The sequence below is a fragment of the Berghia stephanieae genome, chromosome 13, assembly GCF_034508935.2.
Source record: "Berghia stephanieae isolate SIO BIC M18660-M18661 chromosome 13, UCSD_Bste_1.3, whole genome shotgun sequence".
NCBI classification, from domain to species: Eukaryota; Metazoa; Mollusca; class Gastropoda; order Nudibranchia; family Aeolidiidae; genus Berghia; species Berghia stephanieae.
In genome coordinates this window covers 32,019,839-32,042,447 of record NC_088372.1, presented here as the reverse complement: position 1 = coordinate 32,042,447, position 22,609 = coordinate 32,019,839, and the positions used below count along the sequence as shown (strand labels likewise).

At 36.2% G+C, this 22,609-nt stretch overlaps 1 protein-coding gene across 4 annotated transcripts in view; it reads right to left on the bottom strand.

Moving 5' to 3' along the window:
• LOC144958835 (epidermal growth factor receptor-like) overlaps positions 1 to 22,609 on the bottom strand; it is a 51,894-nt gene that overhangs the window by 24,006 nt on the left and 5,279 nt on the right. For 2 of the 4 annotated variants that reach the window (XM_078891068.1, XM_078891070.1), the window contains exons 6-15: positions 21,655 to 21,796; positions 20,482 to 20,589; positions 17,985 to 18,087; positions 12,349 to 12,510; positions 9,869 to 10,074; positions 6,113 to 6,321; positions 3,017 to 3,162; positions 2,318 to 2,483; positions 1,210 to 1,257; positions 272 to 523 (exon numbers count right to left, since the gene is read on the bottom strand). In XM_078891068.1, the coding sequence (XP_078747194.1) occupies positions 272 to 523; positions 1,210 to 1,257; positions 2,318 to 2,483; positions 3,017 to 3,162; positions 6,113 to 6,321; positions 9,869 to 10,074; positions 12,349 to 12,510; positions 17,985 to 18,087; positions 20,482 to 20,589; positions 21,655 to 21,796 (1,542 nt within the window). Of the gene's footprint in view, positions 1 to 271; positions 524 to 1,209; positions 1,258 to 2,317; positions 2,484 to 3,016; positions 3,163 to 6,112; positions 6,322 to 9,868; positions 10,075 to 12,348; positions 12,511 to 14,444; positions 14,557 to 17,984; positions 18,088 to 20,481; positions 20,590 to 21,654; positions 21,797 to 22,609 lie in introns of all 4 variants that reach the window. The other 2 variants (XM_078891066.1, XM_078891069.1) reach the window with 1 other exon arrangement.

Below are 22,609 nucleotides of genomic sequence, written 5' to 3'. Positions count from 1 at the left end.
GATGATGATGATGATGGTGACATTATAGATAATGAAAATGATGTTGATGACATTATATATATAATAATAATGATGATACTGATGATGATGATGATGATGATGATGATGATGATGACGACATTATAGATATAATAATAATGATGATGATGATGATGATGATGGTGACAGTATAGATATAATAATAATGATGATACTGATTATGATGATGATAATGATGATGATGATGATGGTGATGATGATGAAGAGATGGATGACTACAACTTTAACTTACAGCTGAACTGTCAGGATCGTAGAAGATTTTAAAGTTTGAACAAGCCGTACAGTTGAAGGTCGTCGGTCCATGGCAGCTCCCTCTACACTCGTGATGGCACTCCTCGCATCGCTTTGTCATCGTGTTGCCAAAATACGTGTTTGGGCAGGATTTGACGCAGTGTTTCCCATCCCTAAAGAAGCGGCACTCAGAGCAAAACTCTGTGCTGGAACCGGTGCAGTTGAGGCAGAATTCGTGGCATCGTACACACAGCTTTTGAGTGGAGGTTGAGTTAAGAAGCAGGGAAAGAGATAATAGGAGACGTAGGTAGTATTAAAAATTTGTAAAACAATTTTCAAAGTATGCAATGAATAATAAGATAGTCATTTTTCAAATATATATCTATGTTTGTTTTTAAGGGTTTTGCGGCGCTTGCAACACATTTACCTTAGGTCATATCAGCGTCAGTAAAAAGGAAGAATATTGGATAATAAAAAACATTCTAGATGTACAATTAAAAGGACTTGAGGTAAAAAAGTAAGACAAAGGGGAAATGTTCAAATAGGTGACAAATGTAGATTCCAAGAGCACACACAATACAAATTATTACAAAATACAATAACAATCCATAACAGAGAGATTTACAGGGTGATTTCCAAGTTGATTTTTATTTCGACAGAGGAAACGGTGTTAACGGCCAGGTACTCATTGTACACCTGAGTTTAGTGACAGAATGTGAGTAAAGAGTCTTTTCCAAGGATTCAACTCTGCGCTGAGCGAGGCTCGAACCCAGGACCTTTTGATCCGCTCCGTAACTGAGTGTCATACCAGAAGACCATATTGCCGCACAAAAAAACAAAACAAAACAAAACAAAAAAATACTGGATCAATCTCAATGTAGAACAAAGACAGAGAGAAGCAAGATTCAGCAACTCAGATTTGAATAGAATGAGACTTACTTGTTTGGTTAGAGGAAGAGGTTTCTTGTTTGGACTCGTCTGGATCAACTGAAAGAGAACAAAGATTTCTATTTACAAAAAAAAAATAAAAAAAAATAAAAAATATTCATTTCGTTCATGGTGCTTAGAACACTTAATCATAACAGTGTTGTTACAAGCCATGTACTCATTTTACACCTGCAGGACTTGAACTCAGAACCTTCTTATCGGAATGCAAGTGTCATACATAACACTAGACCGCATAGTCGCACACTCACTAATCACAATTTAAAATTCCAATTTAAAGAACTATACCATTAATAAATTATGTTTCCATTAGTCCCATGGTACAAAAGAAAAAAAATAAGCTTTTATATAGAGCAATATCCACTAAACATGCTCAAAGCGCTTTACAAGAGGTCCCTGACCAACAGCAACATTTAACATTTAGGACAAGACATGAAGCCTGTTACTGTTAGGCGGTATTATAATTTTTTTGAACAGAGACAACGCTGTTAATGGCCAGGTACTCATTTTACACCGGTGAGAGAATGTGAGAAAAAAGCCTTTTCCAAGGACTCAACTATGCACTGAGCAAGGCTCGAACCCAGGAGCTTCTGATCCGAAAGCGAGTGTCATACAGCAAGACCACATAGCCGCACAATAATATGTGGGAAATAAACTACATGCGGACACTCAATGGAGTTCATGGAACACATTCTTTTGGAATTAAACTTGGGACCCACATGCTCTGACACTGGTTTAAAAGAACCTGCAGTCCAGAGGCTATATGAGATGGATCCAGCACTGGTGTGAAATGATATGATGATGACCTACTAAAGTGAGTTACTCTCTCCATCCCACTATATTTTTTATCTCCCCCCCCCTCCCCCGCCCACCTCTCTCTCTCTCTCTCTCTCTCTCTCTCTCTCTCTCTCTCTCTCTCTCTCTCTCTCTCTCTCTCTCTCACACACACACACATTATATATAAACATAAAAACGTTAAAGCAACTTTTCTTTTCAATGTATATAAATAAATGTAAATATCACACAGGGAGATGAGTTTCGGAAATTCCCTCTCTCTCTCACACACACACACATTCGCTCTCTGCTTTCCTCCATTACTCACCCTAGGATCACCACTCAGACTGACATAGGACATGTATAAACCGAAAGGACAGTTGACAGTGTCAGGGTCCATACAGATGAGTGTAGACTGAGACTGGTCCGACCTTCTCGCTACCTCACATCGGTTGCATCCTCCCGGCCCTATCACTTTGACAGGACCAGTACATCTGATTAAAAACAAATCAAACAATTAAATAATGAAAAAAAACATTAACTGTTGCCTTAAAACGACCAATGCTTTTATCTTTTAAAAAATCAAAACCATTAACTCACTCAATCCTAGAGATTTTTGCTACTTTTCAAAATGGGAAAAATTGTATTAAAAATGAGCATGTACATAGATAGTTTTATTCAACTACCATTAACATGTAAAAGCTGAACACATTAGCTTTAATACTACGCCTATAATTTGTCTCCAAAAAATGTAATAAATAGTCATGTGGTAAAAGTAACCCTGGGTAAACTACGGATATAGTCGGTGTTAGGGTTGAGTGAGTTAATATCGCTCGACCAAGGTCAGTCAGAAGAAAATTCAAAAAGTCGGTTTATCCCTGTAGCGAGCATATATTTTACTGAAAAGGTGGTGGTAATCATGAAGGTAAAGATGATGATAATGATGATGATGATGATGATGATGATGATGATGATGAAAATGATAATGAGGGTGACAAAACCACTATATAACAGCTTCTCATCTCACCCGTTTCTCCCGCAGAAGGGATGACATCTCCTGCAGACGTTGGATGAGTCTGGATACATGGACTCCCCACACTCTGGAACACACTGGTCTACATTGTCCTTGTTACGCATGATAAAGTGTTTGCAGGAGTCACACTCTGTGTCGTTCTGGAGATGAGTGATGGATTGGTGAGGGGAAATAAAGTTAACATTGTAAAAAAAATGATCAATGGTGATGATATGACGATAACGTTAATAACATAATAGAAGCCTTAACTTTGACTTTTCTATTTTCTTGCATCATAAAAAGCGACTTAACTAATCAAAAATAATTGCGAAATCGCACAACTGGCTATGTGACTGCTGCATATCAGGTGGAAGCACCCGTTTCATTGCACATATATACATACGTATGACCCAATATAATACTATGCAACATATATATGTGTTACTTAATATCATACTGGGTTATACGCGACTAGCCGCGTCAATCTGGTGATATGATACAGTGCGGCGATGTGGTCTAATGGTATCACACTCGCCTTCCGATCGGAAGGTCCTGGGTTTGAAACCTGCTCTGGGTGGCCCATAGTTATTTTTCTTGGAAAAATCTCTTTACTCACATTCTCTTGCTGTACTCAGGAGTAAAATGAGTTCCTGGTCGTTAACACCGTTGTCTCTTTCGGAAAAAAATTGTAATATTGCCTAACACTAACAGACATCATGTGTTTTTCACAAGTTAAGTGTTGTTGTTGGCTAATGACCGTCTGTAAAGCTCTTTGAGCATGTTTAGTGGATAGCACGGGTTTTGGTTCTCGAGAACAGGAACACAGCTCAACCAGGAACATACACCAGGAACACGTTCATGGTCATGTTCCTGTTACTGTGTCAAGTGTCAACAAAAAGATGTGAATTGGTGAGGAGAAGGGCGAGGAAGGGTTCAGTCTACGGGCGAAGAATGAGATGAGGAGGTGGGGATGGGCAGACGTCGTTATTTGTGTCCGTGTATGCATGTGTGTGTGTGTGTGTGTGTGTGTGTGTGTGTGTGTGGAGAGAGGGAGAAAGAGAGAGAGAGAGAGAGAGAGAGAGAGAGAGAGAGAGAGAGAGAGAGAGAGAGAGAGAGAGAGAGAGAGAGAGCGCAAACCAACCTACGTCCCTCCCTCCTCCCTCTCAGTCTGAACCTCTCGTCTGTCTGTGGTTGGAACCACAAACACGAGTATGCACGCCTTACTACTTAGGACATGACTGATACGAAACTCTTCAACCAGGAAGAGGTCACAGAACAGGAACAACGCCACCAGGAACACAATCGTAACAGGAACATGAAAATGTTCCGAATGCCCGCGCGAATCAATGTGTAGTGCTGGGCGGGTACCCGCGGGTAATAAAGTTAAACCGGGTACTCTGGTAAAAGGGGCGGGTAACACCCGCTTCAACAAATGGAAACCGAACTGAGAGTGATAATAATTGGAAGTAATACAATTTTGATTTACATATTTACATTTACATGACATTTTTTTCAAAAGATTTTCCTCCTTTATTTTTCAATTACATTGATTTTTTTTGTTTTATTTGTTAACACACATTTGATTCAATTTTGGAATCAACAGATTAAGACTATATCTCAGGTATTAAATTTTTATTTATTAATTTTATTTTTTTTTTTGGTTTCATTGTAGTTAATTATCCTTGTTTTTACTTAAGTTTCGTTTCATTTGTTGTAATAAATAATAAATAAACTTTTAACAAATTTTTAAACCCCCCCCCCCCCCCACAAAAAAAAAATTGGGACAAAAAATCACCCCCGCCACGGGTACCTGGTAATCAGACCACTACCCGGGTAATGATTTGGGCGGGTTATCCCAGCACTGTCAATAGGCTTCAACAGTCATGACGTCACTTCCCTTGTAATGACGCATAGTAACTTAGTAACTGGCTCTAAACTAATTGGAACAATGGCGGACGCGCTTATGAAATATTTCTCCGACGAGCATAAAAGTGCATCCAGAGGAGAAAAACATTATAAATATGATCATGTTTTGACTTTTATGTTTATACATTCTGATCACATGACATATGAAAAGTTCTAGCCAGCATTAAGAATAAAAAGTACCCATTTTCTTTGTTTAGAACCAAGCTGTTTGCCATTGCTGGGCGACGTGACATCGGACTATTGAATCCAATTCCAATACACACTATGGATTTAAGACCATAGGTCACATTCATATTGAGATGACTGGCCACATATTTTGGTTGTGGCTATTCGGACTCCCGAGTCTGAATTGCCTCCTGTGGCTATTCGGACTAAAGTCCATCAATGCGCATGTACAATCAACAGACTATTCAGACTCATTCTGAATAGTCTCCCGTGGCAGTATAGTTTATTTGTTTTTTAAATATTTTAATTATTGATAATTACATAAAATCAATGCAAATCAAAATAACGATTTTTGTTACTATCAAGAGGAAGTCTAATCCCGCTAATGAGAAAGACACAGTCATCATAGATCAAGTGGAAGTCAAGAGATAAATAAAAAGAAAAGAGTTAAAACTCTTAAAAACTAACAAAAGACAGTCAAAGTAACTGCGGTATAAATGAAAGGATAAATAAAAAGCTTTTCTAACAACATAATGCGATGTCCAAATACAATCAGGACAAAGAAAAAACATTTTGGTAGTGTGAGACGGGCAACAATCCTTCTACAGTCCAAAGTAGGGATATGAGCTGAGTCAGTGTGATAATATGGGCAAAACAGAATTTCTTCTGAACTCTTTATCTATTTCTTTATCAGTTCCACCCTCTGCCTACTGTTGCCCACTCACATTGTGTCGTCCTCCCCTCTGTATGCACTTGCACATTGGAGTCCGAATAGCCACGGGAGACTATACTATTCAGACTCGAGTTCGAATTGCCACTTCGACATATTTTATGTACAACAAAACAGAATTTCTTCTGAACTCTTTTTCTATTTCTTTATCAGTTCCACCCTCTGCCTACTGCTGCCCACTCACATGGTGTCGTCCTCCCCTCTGTATGCGCATGCACATTGGAGTCCGAATAGCCACGGGTGAGAGTCCGAATTACCACTTCGACATAATATTTTATGTACAAACTTACTGAGCCTGTGCAGGAGGTGGTACACTCTGCATGGCACTTGGCGCATTTCCCATTGGCCTCGTGGTAGAGTAAGGCCCTGTCACTGCAGCGGTTTAGGCACAGGGATTCGGCCTCGTACTCGTAGTTGGTGCACTTGATGCACTTGTCCGGTCCCTTTCCCCAACACCCCGATGTCCCACACTGGGGGTGGCAGACTTGACCCTCGTCAACTGGAGTGGTAGTGGTGGTGGTGGTGGTGGTGGTGTGGGGTGATGAGGGGAAGGAAGTGAGGGGTGGTTGAGGTGAAATGGGTGGAGATTGGGTGAGTAACATGGATGATGTGGTGGTGGTGGTTATGGAGTAGGATGAGGAAGAAGAAAAGGAGGAGGAGGAGGATGGTGAGGAGGAGAAGGAAGGTTGGTAGATAAAATGACGACGACATTGATGATGAGATGATGATGATGATGATGATGATGATGATGATGATGATGATGATGATGATGATGGTAATGATGGTGATTTATTATAAAGATTTTAGCATAATGACAGCAGCGAAAATGATGAAATCAGTAATGATTACTCAACACTACACTTAACCAACAACCTACACTGCACTGCATTAGACTACACTGACAACACTTAACTACACTAAGATACACTATGTTACAGTACATTAGACTACAAATACAATACACTAAAATACACTACACTACACCGCACTATAGTAACAGTACACTCGACTACAATACACTAATATACAATGTACTACACCATACTACCCTACATTGCACTACTACCATACAAAACGTTACAGTATGCTAGACTACATAATACAATACACTAAAATACACTACACTACACCACACTATAGTAACAGTACACTCGACTACAATACACTAAAATACAATGTACTACACCATACTACCCTACATTGCACTACTACCATACAAAACGTTACAGTATGCTAGACTACATAATACAATACACTAAAATACACTACACTACACCGCACTATAGTAACAGTACACTCGACTACAATACACTAAAATACAATGTACTACACCATACTACCCTACATTGCACTACTACCATACAAAACGTTACAGTATGCTAGACTACGTACAATACACTAAAATACAATGTACTACACCATACTACCCTACATTTACATGACATTTTTTCAAAAGATTTTCCTCCTTTATATTTCAATTACATTGATTTTTTTTTTGGTTTTATTTGATAACACACATTTGATTCAATTTTGGAATCAACAGATTAAGACTATATCTCAGGTATTTAAAAGTGACTATACTATCATACAAAACGTTACAGTATGCTAGACTACATAATACAATACACTAAAATACACTACACTACACCGCACTATAGTAACAGTACACTCGACTACAATACACTAAAATACAATGTACTACACCATACTACCCTACAGTGCACTACTACCATACAAAACGTTACAGTATGCTAGACTACGTACAATACACTAAAATACACTACACTACACCACACTATAGTAACAGTACACTCGACTACAATACACTAAAATACAATGTACTACACCATACTACCCTACAGTGCACTACTACCATACAAAACGTTACAGTATGCTAGACTACATAATACAATACACTAAAATACAATGTACTACACCATCCTACCCTACATTGCACTACTACCATACAAAACGTTACAGTATGCTAGACTACATAATACAATGCACTAAAATACAATGTACTACACCATCCTACCCTACATTGCACTACTACCATACAAAACGTTACAGTATGCTAGACTACATAATACAATACACTAAAATACACTACACTACACCACACTATAGTAACAGTACACTCGACTACAATACACTAAAATACAATGTACTACACCATCCTACCCTACATTGCACTACTACCATACAAAACGTTACAGTATGCTAGACTACATAATACAATACACTCAAATACAGCACACTACTGTACTACATTGCACTAGACTACACTTTACCACTGTACACTAGACTACAATACACCACACTACACCAAAGAGCGTGTAGGTAACGATTGTTATGTTACCAAGAGCTCTCACTTCCCGCTTTTGGTGAAGCCACGCATCTTCCGTCTTCTACTCGTATTTTCTTCATTGTATCAGTAAGCCTAGCGCGCTTGATACACGCGGAGCACACCCACCTCGCTGTCTCGCCTGGCACGCGACACTAGCATTGCGGTTAAGAGAAGTGAGAGCTCTTGGTAACTACGTTACCCTACACACTCTTTGACTACACTATCCTGCTCTAGACTACACAAGACTACACTACGATAAATTACATTACTAAAAAATGAGCTTTGATATAGCGCAATATCACTAAACGTGCTCAAAGCGCTTTACAAGGGATCTCTGGCCAACAGCAACACTTAGCATGTAGGACGGGACATGACGCCTGTTAGGCGATATTATAATTTTTTCGGACAGAGACAACGCTGTTAATGGCCAGGTACTCATTTTACACCTGAATACGGTGAGAGAATGTGAGTAAAGATCCTTTTCCGAGGACTCAGCTATGCGCCAAGCGAGGCTCGTTCCCAGGACCTTCCAATCCGAAAGCGATTGTCATACCACAAGCCCACATAGCCACACATTACTATAGTACACTAAACTACAATACAATAGACAACAGTACAACCACACTATAAGTACTACTCTACTACGTTACACTACACTGGACTGTGAATAAATGTACACAATTAAGACAATTAATTAACAATTAGGTTACTGCAATAATTGTAACATGTACACAGTTATTCAGAACTGAGTTGAGTCGCAATAATGAGATACTTGGAGTCGAGTCTCAGGGTTGATATTCTTGAGTTTGGTCTTTATGGTAGAGGCTAGGAGACTTGGGTTTTTTATTATAAAAAAAAATAATTGTTTGTTTGTTTGTTTGTTTTTGGCTACTTGTTGTTGCATTGGTCGACTGAGTACAGTACTTTTACTTTTATCAAGCCTTATTTTTCTTGATTTTCAAACTAAACTCTGAGCTCCAGTTCACGGCATCATGAATACTTGTTTGGTAAAAAATATGCTAAAACAAACTGAACCAACACATTAAAAAATAGCTCCAAAAATTATTTGGCGCGACTGAAGATGAGAAATCGCCATGCTTTGAGAATTTGGGACTAAACTCTCCAAACTAGCAAACATGTGAAAAAAAAAAAAACCTTTCCTATCAGATTAAAAAAAAAAAAAACAGTTTACTGCCACAATCAGGAAAAACATGTATTTTTTGTTTTGTTTGTTGCTTTAGGTCTCTTCCAACACAATTGAGGTTATATGAGAGACCGCTGAAACAAAAAAACAAGCAATCTAACAAAAATAGTACAAATGTAAATCAAAATCATAACCTAAAGATATCATAAGCTAAATTATAAATAACCAAGAACAAACAGGCAGAAGATTTACAGAAAAAAAAATATCCCCTGTCAAAAATACAGTCACAAACCAAAGAAGCAGGATAGGCTAGTAAAGAGAAGAAGAAACGACATCACTATCGGATCGTACACCCATGCGAACATCATAGGTATATGATTCAAGGGTGATGCTCCCATCCAACCACCCGCAAACATGTATTTAAAAATTAGGCCAGAGCAACCTTCCTTCAAATACAGATAGATTCTAATGACTCTCATCTTGGCAAAAAACTCTCAAAGCTGGGATTTAGCGAAGTACAGTTAGTTCATCCGTACAATTAACCACTTCACTTACGGCATGCCTGGAAATCCTTGTTAAAGCCGATGTTGACGTCCTGATTCTTATGACTCCTAATGAGGTCCCAGTTGATGTCTGACACGTAACACAGCTCGGGGTTATTCATGATCAACACGTTTCCATTCCGGATGTGCTTCAGGGACTTCAGCTCAAGAGATTTCAGTTTGGTCCCAATGATGCTCAAAGCGTCCTTGGACGATGGGCTAAAGAAGAAAATGGTGAATAAATGTTACATAGTTGATACATAAAAATGAGGCTCATCTTGCATTCTTCTTCACGAAAAGGAATATTTGTGAGTACCAATAGTACCAATAGCTTGTTTTTTTTTGGGTTTTTTAAAAAGGGTTTTACGGCGCTTGCAACACATTAAGGTTATATCAGCGCCAGTAAAAAGGAAGAAAATGGGATAGTAAAAAGATTTAGAATTATAATTAAAGCACCCAAGAAAAGGTAAGACAAAGGGGAATTGGTTCAAATAGGAAACATGTAGATTCCAAGAGCACACTATCAAAATACTTAGTTTGAGATCACCTAAAAGTCTCATCCAGACACAAGCACGGGTCCCAACTAAGAGGAATACACCCAAATGCTTACCATGATTTACAAGGAAAAAAATATCATCTCCCAAAACTATAACTATACATTCGACTGTTTCCCTCCCAGCCAAGGAACCACGGCAAGGATCAGGACAAAACTAAGTAATCTCATTCCAAGACAATGACAGAAAGCAATTGGAAAAAGGGTATGGGGGGATAGAGGACACAGCATAAACCTCCCTGTCCACTATGGGAGGTCAGGATCCCCACCCAGTCTTCACGAAAGGAATATTTGTGAGTACCAATAGTACCATTAGCTCAGGTGGTATAGCATTTAGCCTGACAATCAAAGGAATAGTTGTCTGTTCATGGTGCAGTCCAGATTTTTCCACCTGGTTCTTACTCTCTCCTAAATTTGGTTGCTGGAGATTTGGCTCTGACCTACTCATGTCCCAAGCTATTGCTAATGTTCATTTAATGCGTAATGTAAATGTTGCTGCTCGAAGCTCGAGGAAATAAATAATAATGTGAAGTTGAATGTAAGCTTCAATTTATTTTTAAAAAAACCAGATCAAATGGACGTTTTGGTTTCCCCTTTATCGACAAAACAGGATGAATGAAACACCACAGATGAATGAGACGATGTAGTAGTGGCGTAGTTAACTACGCTACTACCACATCGTCTCATTCATCTGTGAACGTCCATTTGGTCTGTTTTTGTAATTAAATTGAAGCTTACATTGAACTTCACATTATTATTTATTTAAAGCTTAAGAAAACTGAATAAACTCCGTTTCATTAGGTCTTATTGCACTGATGGACTACCACAAAAATGATATTATTGGAGCAATGACCTCTTTGCTTTTTTAAGCATTAAAAAAAACAACAACAACAAAAAAAAAAACAACCTAAAATATTATGAAAGAAGACCAAAACACAAAAATAAAAACAAAACAACAGCAACAAATACTCAACGTCACCCGTCTGGTAAATAACCATGTTTTATATCGGTTGACTTTCATAATAATAATAATAATAATAATAATAATAATAATAATAATAATAATAATAATAATAATAATAATAATAATAATAATAATAATAATAATAATAATAATAATAATAATAATAAATAATAATAATAATAATAATAATAATAATAATAATAATAATAATAATAATAATAATAATAATAATAATAATAATAATAATAATAATATAGGCAGAGTGAATAACTGCTTAATCCGCCTCAATTTAGTGGATAGCCAGTAATGCTACGTACAATCAATAAACATCTGTTTTTATACGTTGGCCACCAAAAAAAAAAAAAAACAAAAAAAAAACAACAAAAAAACCTGAAATAAAAAATACAAATATCAAACTAAGAAACGTTTCCTGAAAACAATGGTTTATTAATTAAAATTACCCTCAACTTACCAAAATTTCGTCAAGGGTGAAAATTATAGGTGCCATAAAATTAGATGAGCATATAAAATTCTTAATGATAATAATAATAATAATAATAATAATAAATAATAATAATAATAATAATAATAAATAATAATAATAATAAATAATAATAAAATAATAATATAATAATAATAATAATAATAATAATAATAATAATAATAATAATAATAATAATAATAATAATAATAATAATAATAATAATAGATAATAATGATAATAATAATAATATAATAATAAAATAATAATAATAATAATAATAATAATAATAATAATAATAATAATAATAATAATATAATAATAATAATAATAATAACAATAATAATATAATAATAATAATAATAATAATAATAATAATAATAATAATAATAATATAATAATAATAATAATAATAATAATAATAATAATAATAATAATGATAATAGTACGTAATAATAAATAATAATAATAATACCAATGATCATAGTGACCTACCCGCTAATACGTCCGTGGATCACTTCCAGGTTGGACAGAAAGCTGAGGTCCTGGAAGTCTTCGTGGAAGGACTGGATCATAAGGCTACCCGTGATTTCTTTGATGGAATTCAGAACGGTCAAGTTTGATGCATGAAGAGGCTCTGTGTTATCGTGTTCATCTCTGGTTAAAACATGAAAGAATGTTTCATTCATTCTCCTTTATCGAAGCAGTGCTAAGCACCCCACTTCCCCCATAATAAAAAAAACAAAAAACAAGAGAATGCTTCACTGTCGTACCTTAGATTATATTATAAAAACAATGCTCGAGCTTTAATATAGCGCAATATCCAGTAAACATGCTCAAAACGCTTTACAAGGAGTCCCTGGCCAACAGCAACACGAAACATGTAGAACGCCTGTCATACCTCATATAAAAAAATATATAATGAAAGAATGCTTCATGTCGTACATCAGATTTTAAAGATGAGAGAATACTTCACCGCCGTACTTCACATAACCGAAAAAAAAAAAAAAAGAATAATAATAATATGCTTCACTATCGTACCTAATTTTTTATTTTTTATTTTTTTTTTAGAAAATGAGATCACAGTCATTCTCCTTAACAAAAATAATTTAAATCACCTCATTAATATTTCAAACAAATATGAGAATATCACATTCATTCTCATAACTTCATTATTTCAAATAAATAAGAGAATAGGACATTAAAATTCTACCTAACATAATCATTTTAAATCACTTCATTATTTCAAATAAATAAGAGAATAGGACATTAATTCTACCTAATCAAATCGTTTAAAATCATTTCAGTAGCTCAAAATAATAATAATAATAATAAAAAATAAATAATTAAATGAATAGCAATTATGTAGGAACATAAATAAATCAATAGATAAATGAATGACGTAAAACCGATTACAATCACGACCTGATCCTGAGAGTATCTGTTGGCAACAAATCCCATTTTTTAAAATTCAATAACAGAAAAGTAACGATCTCCTTGTTTTCTCCATTCAATTTTAGGTCCAGCAAAGCGTAATTTGTGAGTAAATCACACAGAATAAATCAACAACATCTATGTCTCTTACCTTTCGGGATAAGTGCCGTTCGCACTTCGGTATATGGGGGAATTCATTTAACTAGCATGTACATTTTTAAAACAAGCAAACAAAAAGAACACAAATAATAATAATAATATAATAATAATAATAATAATAATAATAATAATAATAATAATAATAATAATAATAATAATAATAATAATAATAATAACAAAATAAAGAGAAAAACAAATAAAAAAATAAAAAATCAATAAAAATGTCCGCTGATGTCATGTTATATAAGGAAATCCCACATTATATTATTCTGCATTAGCATATCACGTGTTACAGTTTGCTACTCAAATACAATGACTGGTACGAATTTAAGTTCCACTTTAATGACAATTATAAATTATGGCCCATCGAGTTAATCTGGTTTTAAGTCCGATTGCACAAGATAAAAACAAATCAAAACAAAACAACAACAACAACAACAACAACAAAAATAAAAAAAAATAATTTAAGGTCAGAACGACTAGAAAGAGATAAGTGAAATTCACAAAAGTATTTTAAAAAACAGTTTAAGATCAAGAATTTATTTTAATTAGTCACTGTCTACTGGTGAGGCAAGAACTAGTTTCATAGCCACAACAACAACATCAACAACAAAATATATTTCAAAAGTTACAGCTAAATCCTGAGGCATTCTCTACTCGTGTTGTTTCGTCATCTGGCCTCTCCCCTGCATACCAATAAATGGCTTTGTCGGTTGACTGACTGTATGGTTTGATGATTAATACTTACCGTAGCCATCGTTATGTTATAGCCTGACACTGAAATCCAAAAGGACTGGCAGTTTGATGTCATTATTTGGTTTTTGCACCGCCTTGTGAGTTGTCGTTAGTAGAGCTCATGGAAACAAGTCATTTCATTGGTTGAACTATTGAACACAACTCACGATTTGTTTTCTTGTGTGTAAAAAACACTGGCATTTTGACGTCATTTTTTTTTTTATCAGTGTCAGGCCATAACTATACGAAGGCCACGTACTTACCCGGTAAACGAATGTACAAGGAGTCGCAGGTCCCCGTGGATGCTGGTGCACCCCGAAAAGTTGTGGATGTTGTTGGAATTTACCACATCCGGGGGACGGAGACCATCGCAATCTGACAGGACGGGGAGAAAAAATGCACAAGGCATGCAACAATTGGGACTTCATACGCGTTACAAACATAGTCATGACAATAAGCAAGTTAGTTTGACGATGGTGGGTTCTCATACTTTTTACAATGCATAATAGACAAAAATAATATGACAAAAAAATGGGTTTCCGTAGTTGTTTTCTTTATTAAAAAAAATAAAGATAGATAGATAGGTAGACAGATAGATAGATAGATAGATAGATAGATAGATAGATAGATAGATAGATAGATAGATAGATAGATAGATAGATAGATAGATAGATAGATGGATGGATAGATGGATGGATATATATATATATATATATATATATATATATATATATATATATATATATATATATATATAGAGAGAGAAGAGAGAGAGAGAGAGAGAGAGAGAGAGGGGGGGGGGGTGGGGTGGAGAAGAAATCAAAACGCTCATAGACATTTAGAGTTGCAATCTGTTGTTTGACGACGTCAGCTGTCATTTTTCGTCCTCCCTTTTCTCAGAGTCACATGATTGAGTCCCGACAAACGAGGGTGGCATCCATTTGTTTTTGTTTGTTTTTTTTTTGTTTTTTTTTTTTGTTTTTTTTTATTTTGGAGGGAGGGAGGGAGCCGGGGGGGGGGGGGGGGGGGGGGGGGGGTGATCAATCAGACAAGCTAACAGATCTTGAAAAAAATTGTAAGGACATTTCTTATATCGAACACACTCAAAGAAAAGAAAGAGACGAAGACTCATGCAGTGGGGCAAATCAATAGACGAGACAGGTTACAGGTTGCCGATGCATTACATGCATGCAGGGAGGTATCAAGACAACGAATCGATGTGTACACATACAAAACAGACAAAACATACAGACTGATAGACAATAATACAGACGAATAAACATGCAAACAAGAGAGAGAGAGAGAGAGAGAGAGAGAGAGAGAGAGAGAGAGAGAGACAAACAAACATGCAAACGACAGACAGAAAGACAGACATGCATACAGCGGATGGACGGACGAAACAGTCAATAAACACATTTTATTTAATATAATTTCCTGGAGTTAGAGGTGAAGAGAGTCAAAGATTGAATGATTGAGTAAAGGAGAAGGGTAGAGAGAGAGAGAGAGAGAGAGAGAGAGAGAGAGAGAGAGAGAGAGAGAGAGAGAGAGAGAAAGAGAGAGAGAGAGAAAGGGTGTGTGTGTGTGGGGGGGGGGGGGGGGGCATGTCCAAGCCAACTTGGGATTCTATGTTGTATCTCCATCACGCCAAATGAGAATTTAGAAATTTATTTTCCCGAGTATTAGTTTGGCCATGCCAGGTCTTTTATTTATTCAAAAAAAAAAAAAAAAAAAAAAAAACACGGACGCAAAGCCTGTTGGACAATTTAACATCCAACAACTAAAGTCCTAACAACGAGTTCGAGTAATAAGTTAGAAGATGTGAATCATAAATAAAGCCATATCTGCATGTCGTTGTAACATAATGTTGCTTTGTTATTTCCAAAAGAAAATAATAACAAACTATCAAACAAGCGTCAATTTCGCATCGTTATTTGATGTCCAGGTTAGTTTTTTTTTCATTTTTTTTTCATCTCGTCAGAAGGTGGTGGACCTTGCTAGTTTGTTCTATTTCTATTTCCCATTTTATTTAAGGTTTTCACTTGTTAAGGAATAACAAAGGTATTTTAATTCTTTTTATAAACTGCATTGAAATGTCGCTAAAATACCGAACGGTTGAAAACTGAATAATATCGCCGAAACGGGAAAAGTTAGTGATCTCTAAGGATTTTTTTTTTTAAATCGATTTTAAAATTGCCATTCCGGAGAAAAATAAGAGCCGGATGCAAATTGAACCAAAAGGAATCATAGTTAAAATCAAAAACAAATAAAATCTATTTAAAAAAAGGTAGGGCAACATCGTGTGCAATGGACATGCTAACAAAATACAACAAACACACACAAAACATTAAACAATCTGTTTAGAATGCATGAGAAGAAAACACTGAAAACGAAAGAAATGTTAGACAAAGAATGCATTTCTATCAGGTGCAAAACACGACAAAACGACAACGAAAAATATCGACAACAGGCAGATGACAAAATTGGTCTACAGCATCATTTTCGCATCCTTCAGTTGTAGACTCAATAAATGACAAAGTGTCTCATGACAGACTCCACTTTTGTTAGTAGACACAGACAACAATATGACAACAAACAATTAATTCATTGTCCCCGAGCCAAACGACACTGTGGTAATTGAAGATTGTCAACATTTTTGGATAACGGTGTTATGATGATAAACTGCAGACCATTAGCTAGCATCGCGACAGAAGCCGTGGCAGAAGGGTAGATTGTGTAATCTTGGATTAGCGACGGCAATGTAATGGTAACAACCAAAAACTGAAATATGATAATTTTGACCATTTCCACTTAAAAACCGGTTTTCTTCGTTTTCCAAATCCCGACTTAATACCGCTTCGAGGCGTAGGGTCGCATATGGTGTGTATGTAACGGTAGACAAGTGGAATACTCTTGTATTACGACAGACGGTGTAACGGCAGACAAGTGGAATACTCTTGTATTACGACAGACGGTGTAGCGGTAGAGGTAGACTCTTGAACATTTGTATTTCGACTGACAGTGTGGTGATGACATTGGTATTGTTACAGAGGGCGTACAACAGACGGAAAATTGAATGTTTCTTTTTTCACAGCCTTAAAGAAATGGCACTGATTAGGTATGGTATTTTGCTACCACAACAATCTATAGTTTTTCCTCAGCAGTGCGAACCTTACAAAAATTAAACGTCCTGAATGAACGGTGTGTTATGAGACTACCCGTCAAAGTAGTTGGGGAGAAATTCCACATGCAGGCGTCACTTCAATGACTATGTACTAATGTACCGAGTTGCTCACTTGGAGTTAAAAATGAATTTTTATTTATCCAAAGAAAAAAGCTTTGAGAGTTTTTTATGTGTATGTTCCCCATCTTTAATAAGAAGTAACATTGATCAAAAGTTTAAAAAGAAATATTCACAAATGAGGTGTTCCTGAGGTGTTCCGTTACGTCTCCCAACCCCTTTACCCTCCCTCCTACCTTTGCCCGGTAACATTCATTCATCACTTGAACCAGTCATGTTTTCCGGTTTTGCAATCTGTTCGAGAAGTTCCGCATTTTGTTTAATTGACAAAAACCAAAGAAAAAAACAACAAACCAAAACGCCACAGCAGCCGTCTTTTTGAGGCACTTGACATACGGGTCTCATTAGTAATAGCATCTTTGCAGGCAAGAAACGGAAGTCACAACAACACCACAACAACAACAACAAAAAAAAAAAAAAAAAACAGGACTGTCGAACGCCATGACAAACCATGCACGCGAAGGCCATTCTATCAGGGGAGATGACTCAGCAGGCAACAACTTACCGCCGCACACTTAAACCAATCAGGGATATCGACCCTTCCACGGTGGTACAGTTGATCATGGTGTGAATATTTTTCGCGCTTAGGTAGATTGGGCCTTTGCAACCTTCAGGAGGGGTGAGGCGGAAAGGGCACGTGAATTATATACATATAAACACATACACACGAACACACACACACATATTATATTTATACGAAGACATCCACGAATGTTATCGATAATATTATACAGGACACACATTTAGACATAGACAGTCAGGTAAAACATATAGATAGACGAGTAGACATAATGTATTTTAAAAAACAAACAAACCATTATAACGTGAATTATAAACATATAAAAACATACACACGAACACACACATATTATATTTATACGAAGACATCCACGAATGTTATCGATAATATTATACAGGACACACATTTAGACATAGACAGTCAGGTAAAACATATAGATAGACGAGTAGACATAATGTATTTTAAAAAACAAACAAACCATTATAACGTGAATTATAAACATATAAAAACATACACACGAACACACACATATTATATTTATACGAAGACATCCACGAATGTATTCGATAATATTATACAGGACACACATTTAGACATAGATAGTCAGGTAAAACATATAGATAGACGAGTAGACAAAATGTATTTTAAAAAACAAACCAACCATTATAATAACACTTAGACACTCTATACTGAAAAAAAGATAAATGTCAAGAATAACGTGGTAGAAAGATACATTTCATAGATTTATCATAGTATATTCAATATTCTAAAAGCTGCTAAAGGTTTTTCTGGTGATGACTAGGGGATGAATATTGGAATAGCTCATGGCTTACGTTAGTGTGTATGAAATTTGAAAATCATTGTCAGGCGAGCTCATTTTCAAACCTGCCTTTGCTTTTTATATAAGTACATTTTTTTAACAGTTTCAATCAAACTAGTATGGCTAGAGCAGACATTCATGTCATTTAGAGAATGTGAAAGGTTGGCAGATCCCAGTTTAAACGTATTGTCTAAATTTGATTGGCTTTTCATGTCAAGCAACTTCCTTATCGGATGGGGGGTAAAAACCCAACCAAAAAAAAAAACATAATAATAAAAAAATAATAAATAAAAAACAAAACAGGTAAAATGTTTTTGTGACCCATCGTTTCAAAAAAGGTATTAAGCTGGCTGACCGAGGTGCTGAAAATCAAATTTATAGCCACAAACAACACGAAACCTGGGGTTAATTTCTCTTCGTAACAAATACAATGTCTTGCATTGCAAAACACTCGAAATTCGTAATTCTCATTATTTTATGTCTAATTCATTTTTCAGTGAGCTATTAATCCTGTTTTAAGACGGTGGGTCGTAATTTTCAAAAGAAAAATATATCAAGAAACCTTTATTCAAAAATTAAAACGATGAAGATATGCAAAAGCCTGAGTGACAGGGACTGGGAATGGATCGACTAATAACGAAAAAAAGAATGTTTCTTAATAATTTACTAACACCGTGACCATCCAATTCTCAATCATCATAGTAGCAATGACTATCCCGCACAAATCTTTGGGCCTCTTTTTCGCTCACGAAGTGCCCGAATTCGCGTCAAAATATGGGACGAAGCCGTTTCGTATAGTCTGTTTTAAAAAATTAATTACGACGCTGTTTATCGATGAATAAGACTGAACGTTGGTACACAGTTAGAAAAAAGGTCATTTTAGATTATGTTAAGCGACAAAACTCGTGCGATTACCAGAAGACCGTTAAAAATAGATTTTTACTCTTTGGAGTAAAATATTTCTAAAACTACCGGGCGTGGAGGTTTTGTCGATGACAAGGTAATACATGAACATTTCTTCTTTTTGGTTGTAAAATTTCATATGAATATGACGAGTACTTTTCCCGTATTTTACAAAACACCATCCTAATTTGCTCTTCAAGTTTCAATCTTTTAATCCATTTATTACGCAAGATACAACCAAAGGTCGAAAAAAATGCCGAAAAAGCGTTCCATATTTTCGCGTTTTTTTCCTCTTTGCGGGTCATCCAAATAAATGACACATTTGAAACTGCATAACTTGTTTATTTATGAATGGATTTTCAAAATTCAAAAACATTTTTACTCAGTGGAGATAGGGCTTTGATTTTAGACAAAAATTTTCCTCAAAAAGAGAAAAAAACATTTTTCATAGTCATTGCTACATCATAGCCTTCACCAACAACAGCACAACCACCGCTACCACGACTACCACTAAAGGTCGTCATCACCAGCACTCCCACAACTGTCACCATCACATCTAACACCACCGTCCTTCATCATCATCACCACCATCATCATCATCATCATCATCATCATCATCATCATCATCATCATCACCAATACCAACACCATCATCATACAAAAGCCACCACCACCATCCAACCTTTGGTCAACTTTCCTCCTAAATTCCTCCCTAAAACATATTCTTTCAGAGACTAAAACTCCCAGCCCACTACTTACTTCTCGGACACGTTCCTCCTTCACAAGGTTCACAGTCCCTTCCATTTTTGTCTCTCTTGCCCTCGGGGCAGGAGTTGACACAGAGATCATCATCCACCAACATGTATTCTGAATAAAGCGAGGGAAAAATAAAGGGGGGAAAGTATGACGAATGAACTAAACATTATAATTTTTTTAAAAACGTGACTCCATTGTCTAAACATGTCGGAGTAATCCATATACTTTACTAAAGAGGAAGTTGTTTGTTTTTAAGGGTTTTACGGCCCTTGCAACACATTGAGGTCATATCAGCGCCAGTGAAAAGGAAGAAAATGGGATAGTCAAACGTTCCAGAATTACAATTAAAGCGCACAAGAAAAAGTAAGACAAAAGGGGAATTGGTTCAAATAGGGAACAGTGTACTTAGTTTGAGATCACCTAATAAATGTCTCATTCTGTCACAAGCACAGGTCCCCACTAAGAGTAACCCCACTAAGTGGAACACACTCAAATGTTTACAAATCACATATATTATAATATGTAAACAAAACATAATACAATGCATAACAGAGATTTAATTCACAAGGCAAAGAATATCACCTCCCAAAACAAACTATACATTTGACCGTTTCCCTCCGAGCTAGGATATCCGGCCAGAGCCAGGACAAAATCAAGTAATCTCATTCCAAGACAAAGACAGAAAGTATGTTGGAAAACGGATATAGGAGAATAGAAGACACAGTAAGTCACCTCCTGCCCACCATGGGAGATCAAAGACCCCACCCAGAAAGAATAATTTCAAAGTTTAACTGGCCAGAAGTGTTACATGTCACCTCAATTCGGTATTGCAGTGGAATTTGCATAAAATCAACAGTCGTGCTAAGTATTTTGTTATCGTTTGAAATAGTTATCTTCATATTTGTCCAATAACGTGCTCAGTCAATAAGTCCTGCCTAGCACACTGGCACTCACTACACATTCCATCAAAGAAACGATTACGTAAGTATACCATTTGATGACGCGAAAGAGTCAGCAGACGCTGGAGGTAAGCTGTGCTATCAAAACCATACAAGAAAACAGGCATCAATGATAAATAATCAAAGAAACAATCAAACATAGAAATAATGAAACACACACACACACACACACACACTCACACACACAAACAAAAGTATAGGAGGTGGTTGTACTCACTAGGACACTCCTTCACGCAGATGCTTCCAAAGGCGTACTTAGCATTGGGGTTAGAAACGCTGGTCATTTTGTCCTTGTCGTAGGTCTTCATGGGCGGGCAACGCGGAACGCAACCGTCGTCCTCTCTCATGTTACGACACGCCTGGGGAAACAGAAAAGGGTAATATTAACTCGAGCTTTTTGATATAGCTCAATATCTACTAAACGTGCCCAAAACGCTTTACAAGGCTATTTGGTCTAGTGGTATGACACTCGCTTTCGGATCGGAAGGTCGTGGGTTCGAGCCTCGCGTTCGGCGCATAGTTGAGTCCTTGGAGAAGGCTCTTTACTCACATTCTCTCACCGTACTCAGGTGTAAAACGAGTACCTGGCCGTTAACAGCGTTGTCTTTCTCCAAACAAATATTTGTAATATCGCCTGACAGGCGTCATGTCCCGTTCTAAATGTTACGTGTTGCTGTTGGCCAGGGACCCCTTGTAAAGCGCTTTGAGCACATTTAGTGAATATTGCGCTATATAAAAGCTCATGCTCAAGGGATCCCTAGCCAACATCTACACTTATCATGTAGGACAAATGCCCTTATCAGAGACAGTGATTATGTTAAACATCAATTGGTTATGATTTCTAAATTCCTAAATCTCGCTATTTCGACTTGGAACTCAAGTGTTCTTCATCAAATCTAGCTTATTCCGGCATATGAGTAAGGAAGAAAGATAGTAAGTAAGTAAGTAAAAAGTAAATAATTAAGTAAATATGTAAATAAATAAGTAAGTAATTAAATAAGTAAGGAAGGAAGTATGTAAGGAAGTAAGTAAATAAGTAAGTAAGTAAACTAAGTAAGAAATAAGAAAGTAAGCAAGTAATGTAAGTAACTATGTAAGTAAAGTAAGTAAGTAAGTACGCAAGCAAGTAAGTAAGTAAGTAAGTAAGTAAGTAAGTATGTAAGTAAGTGAGT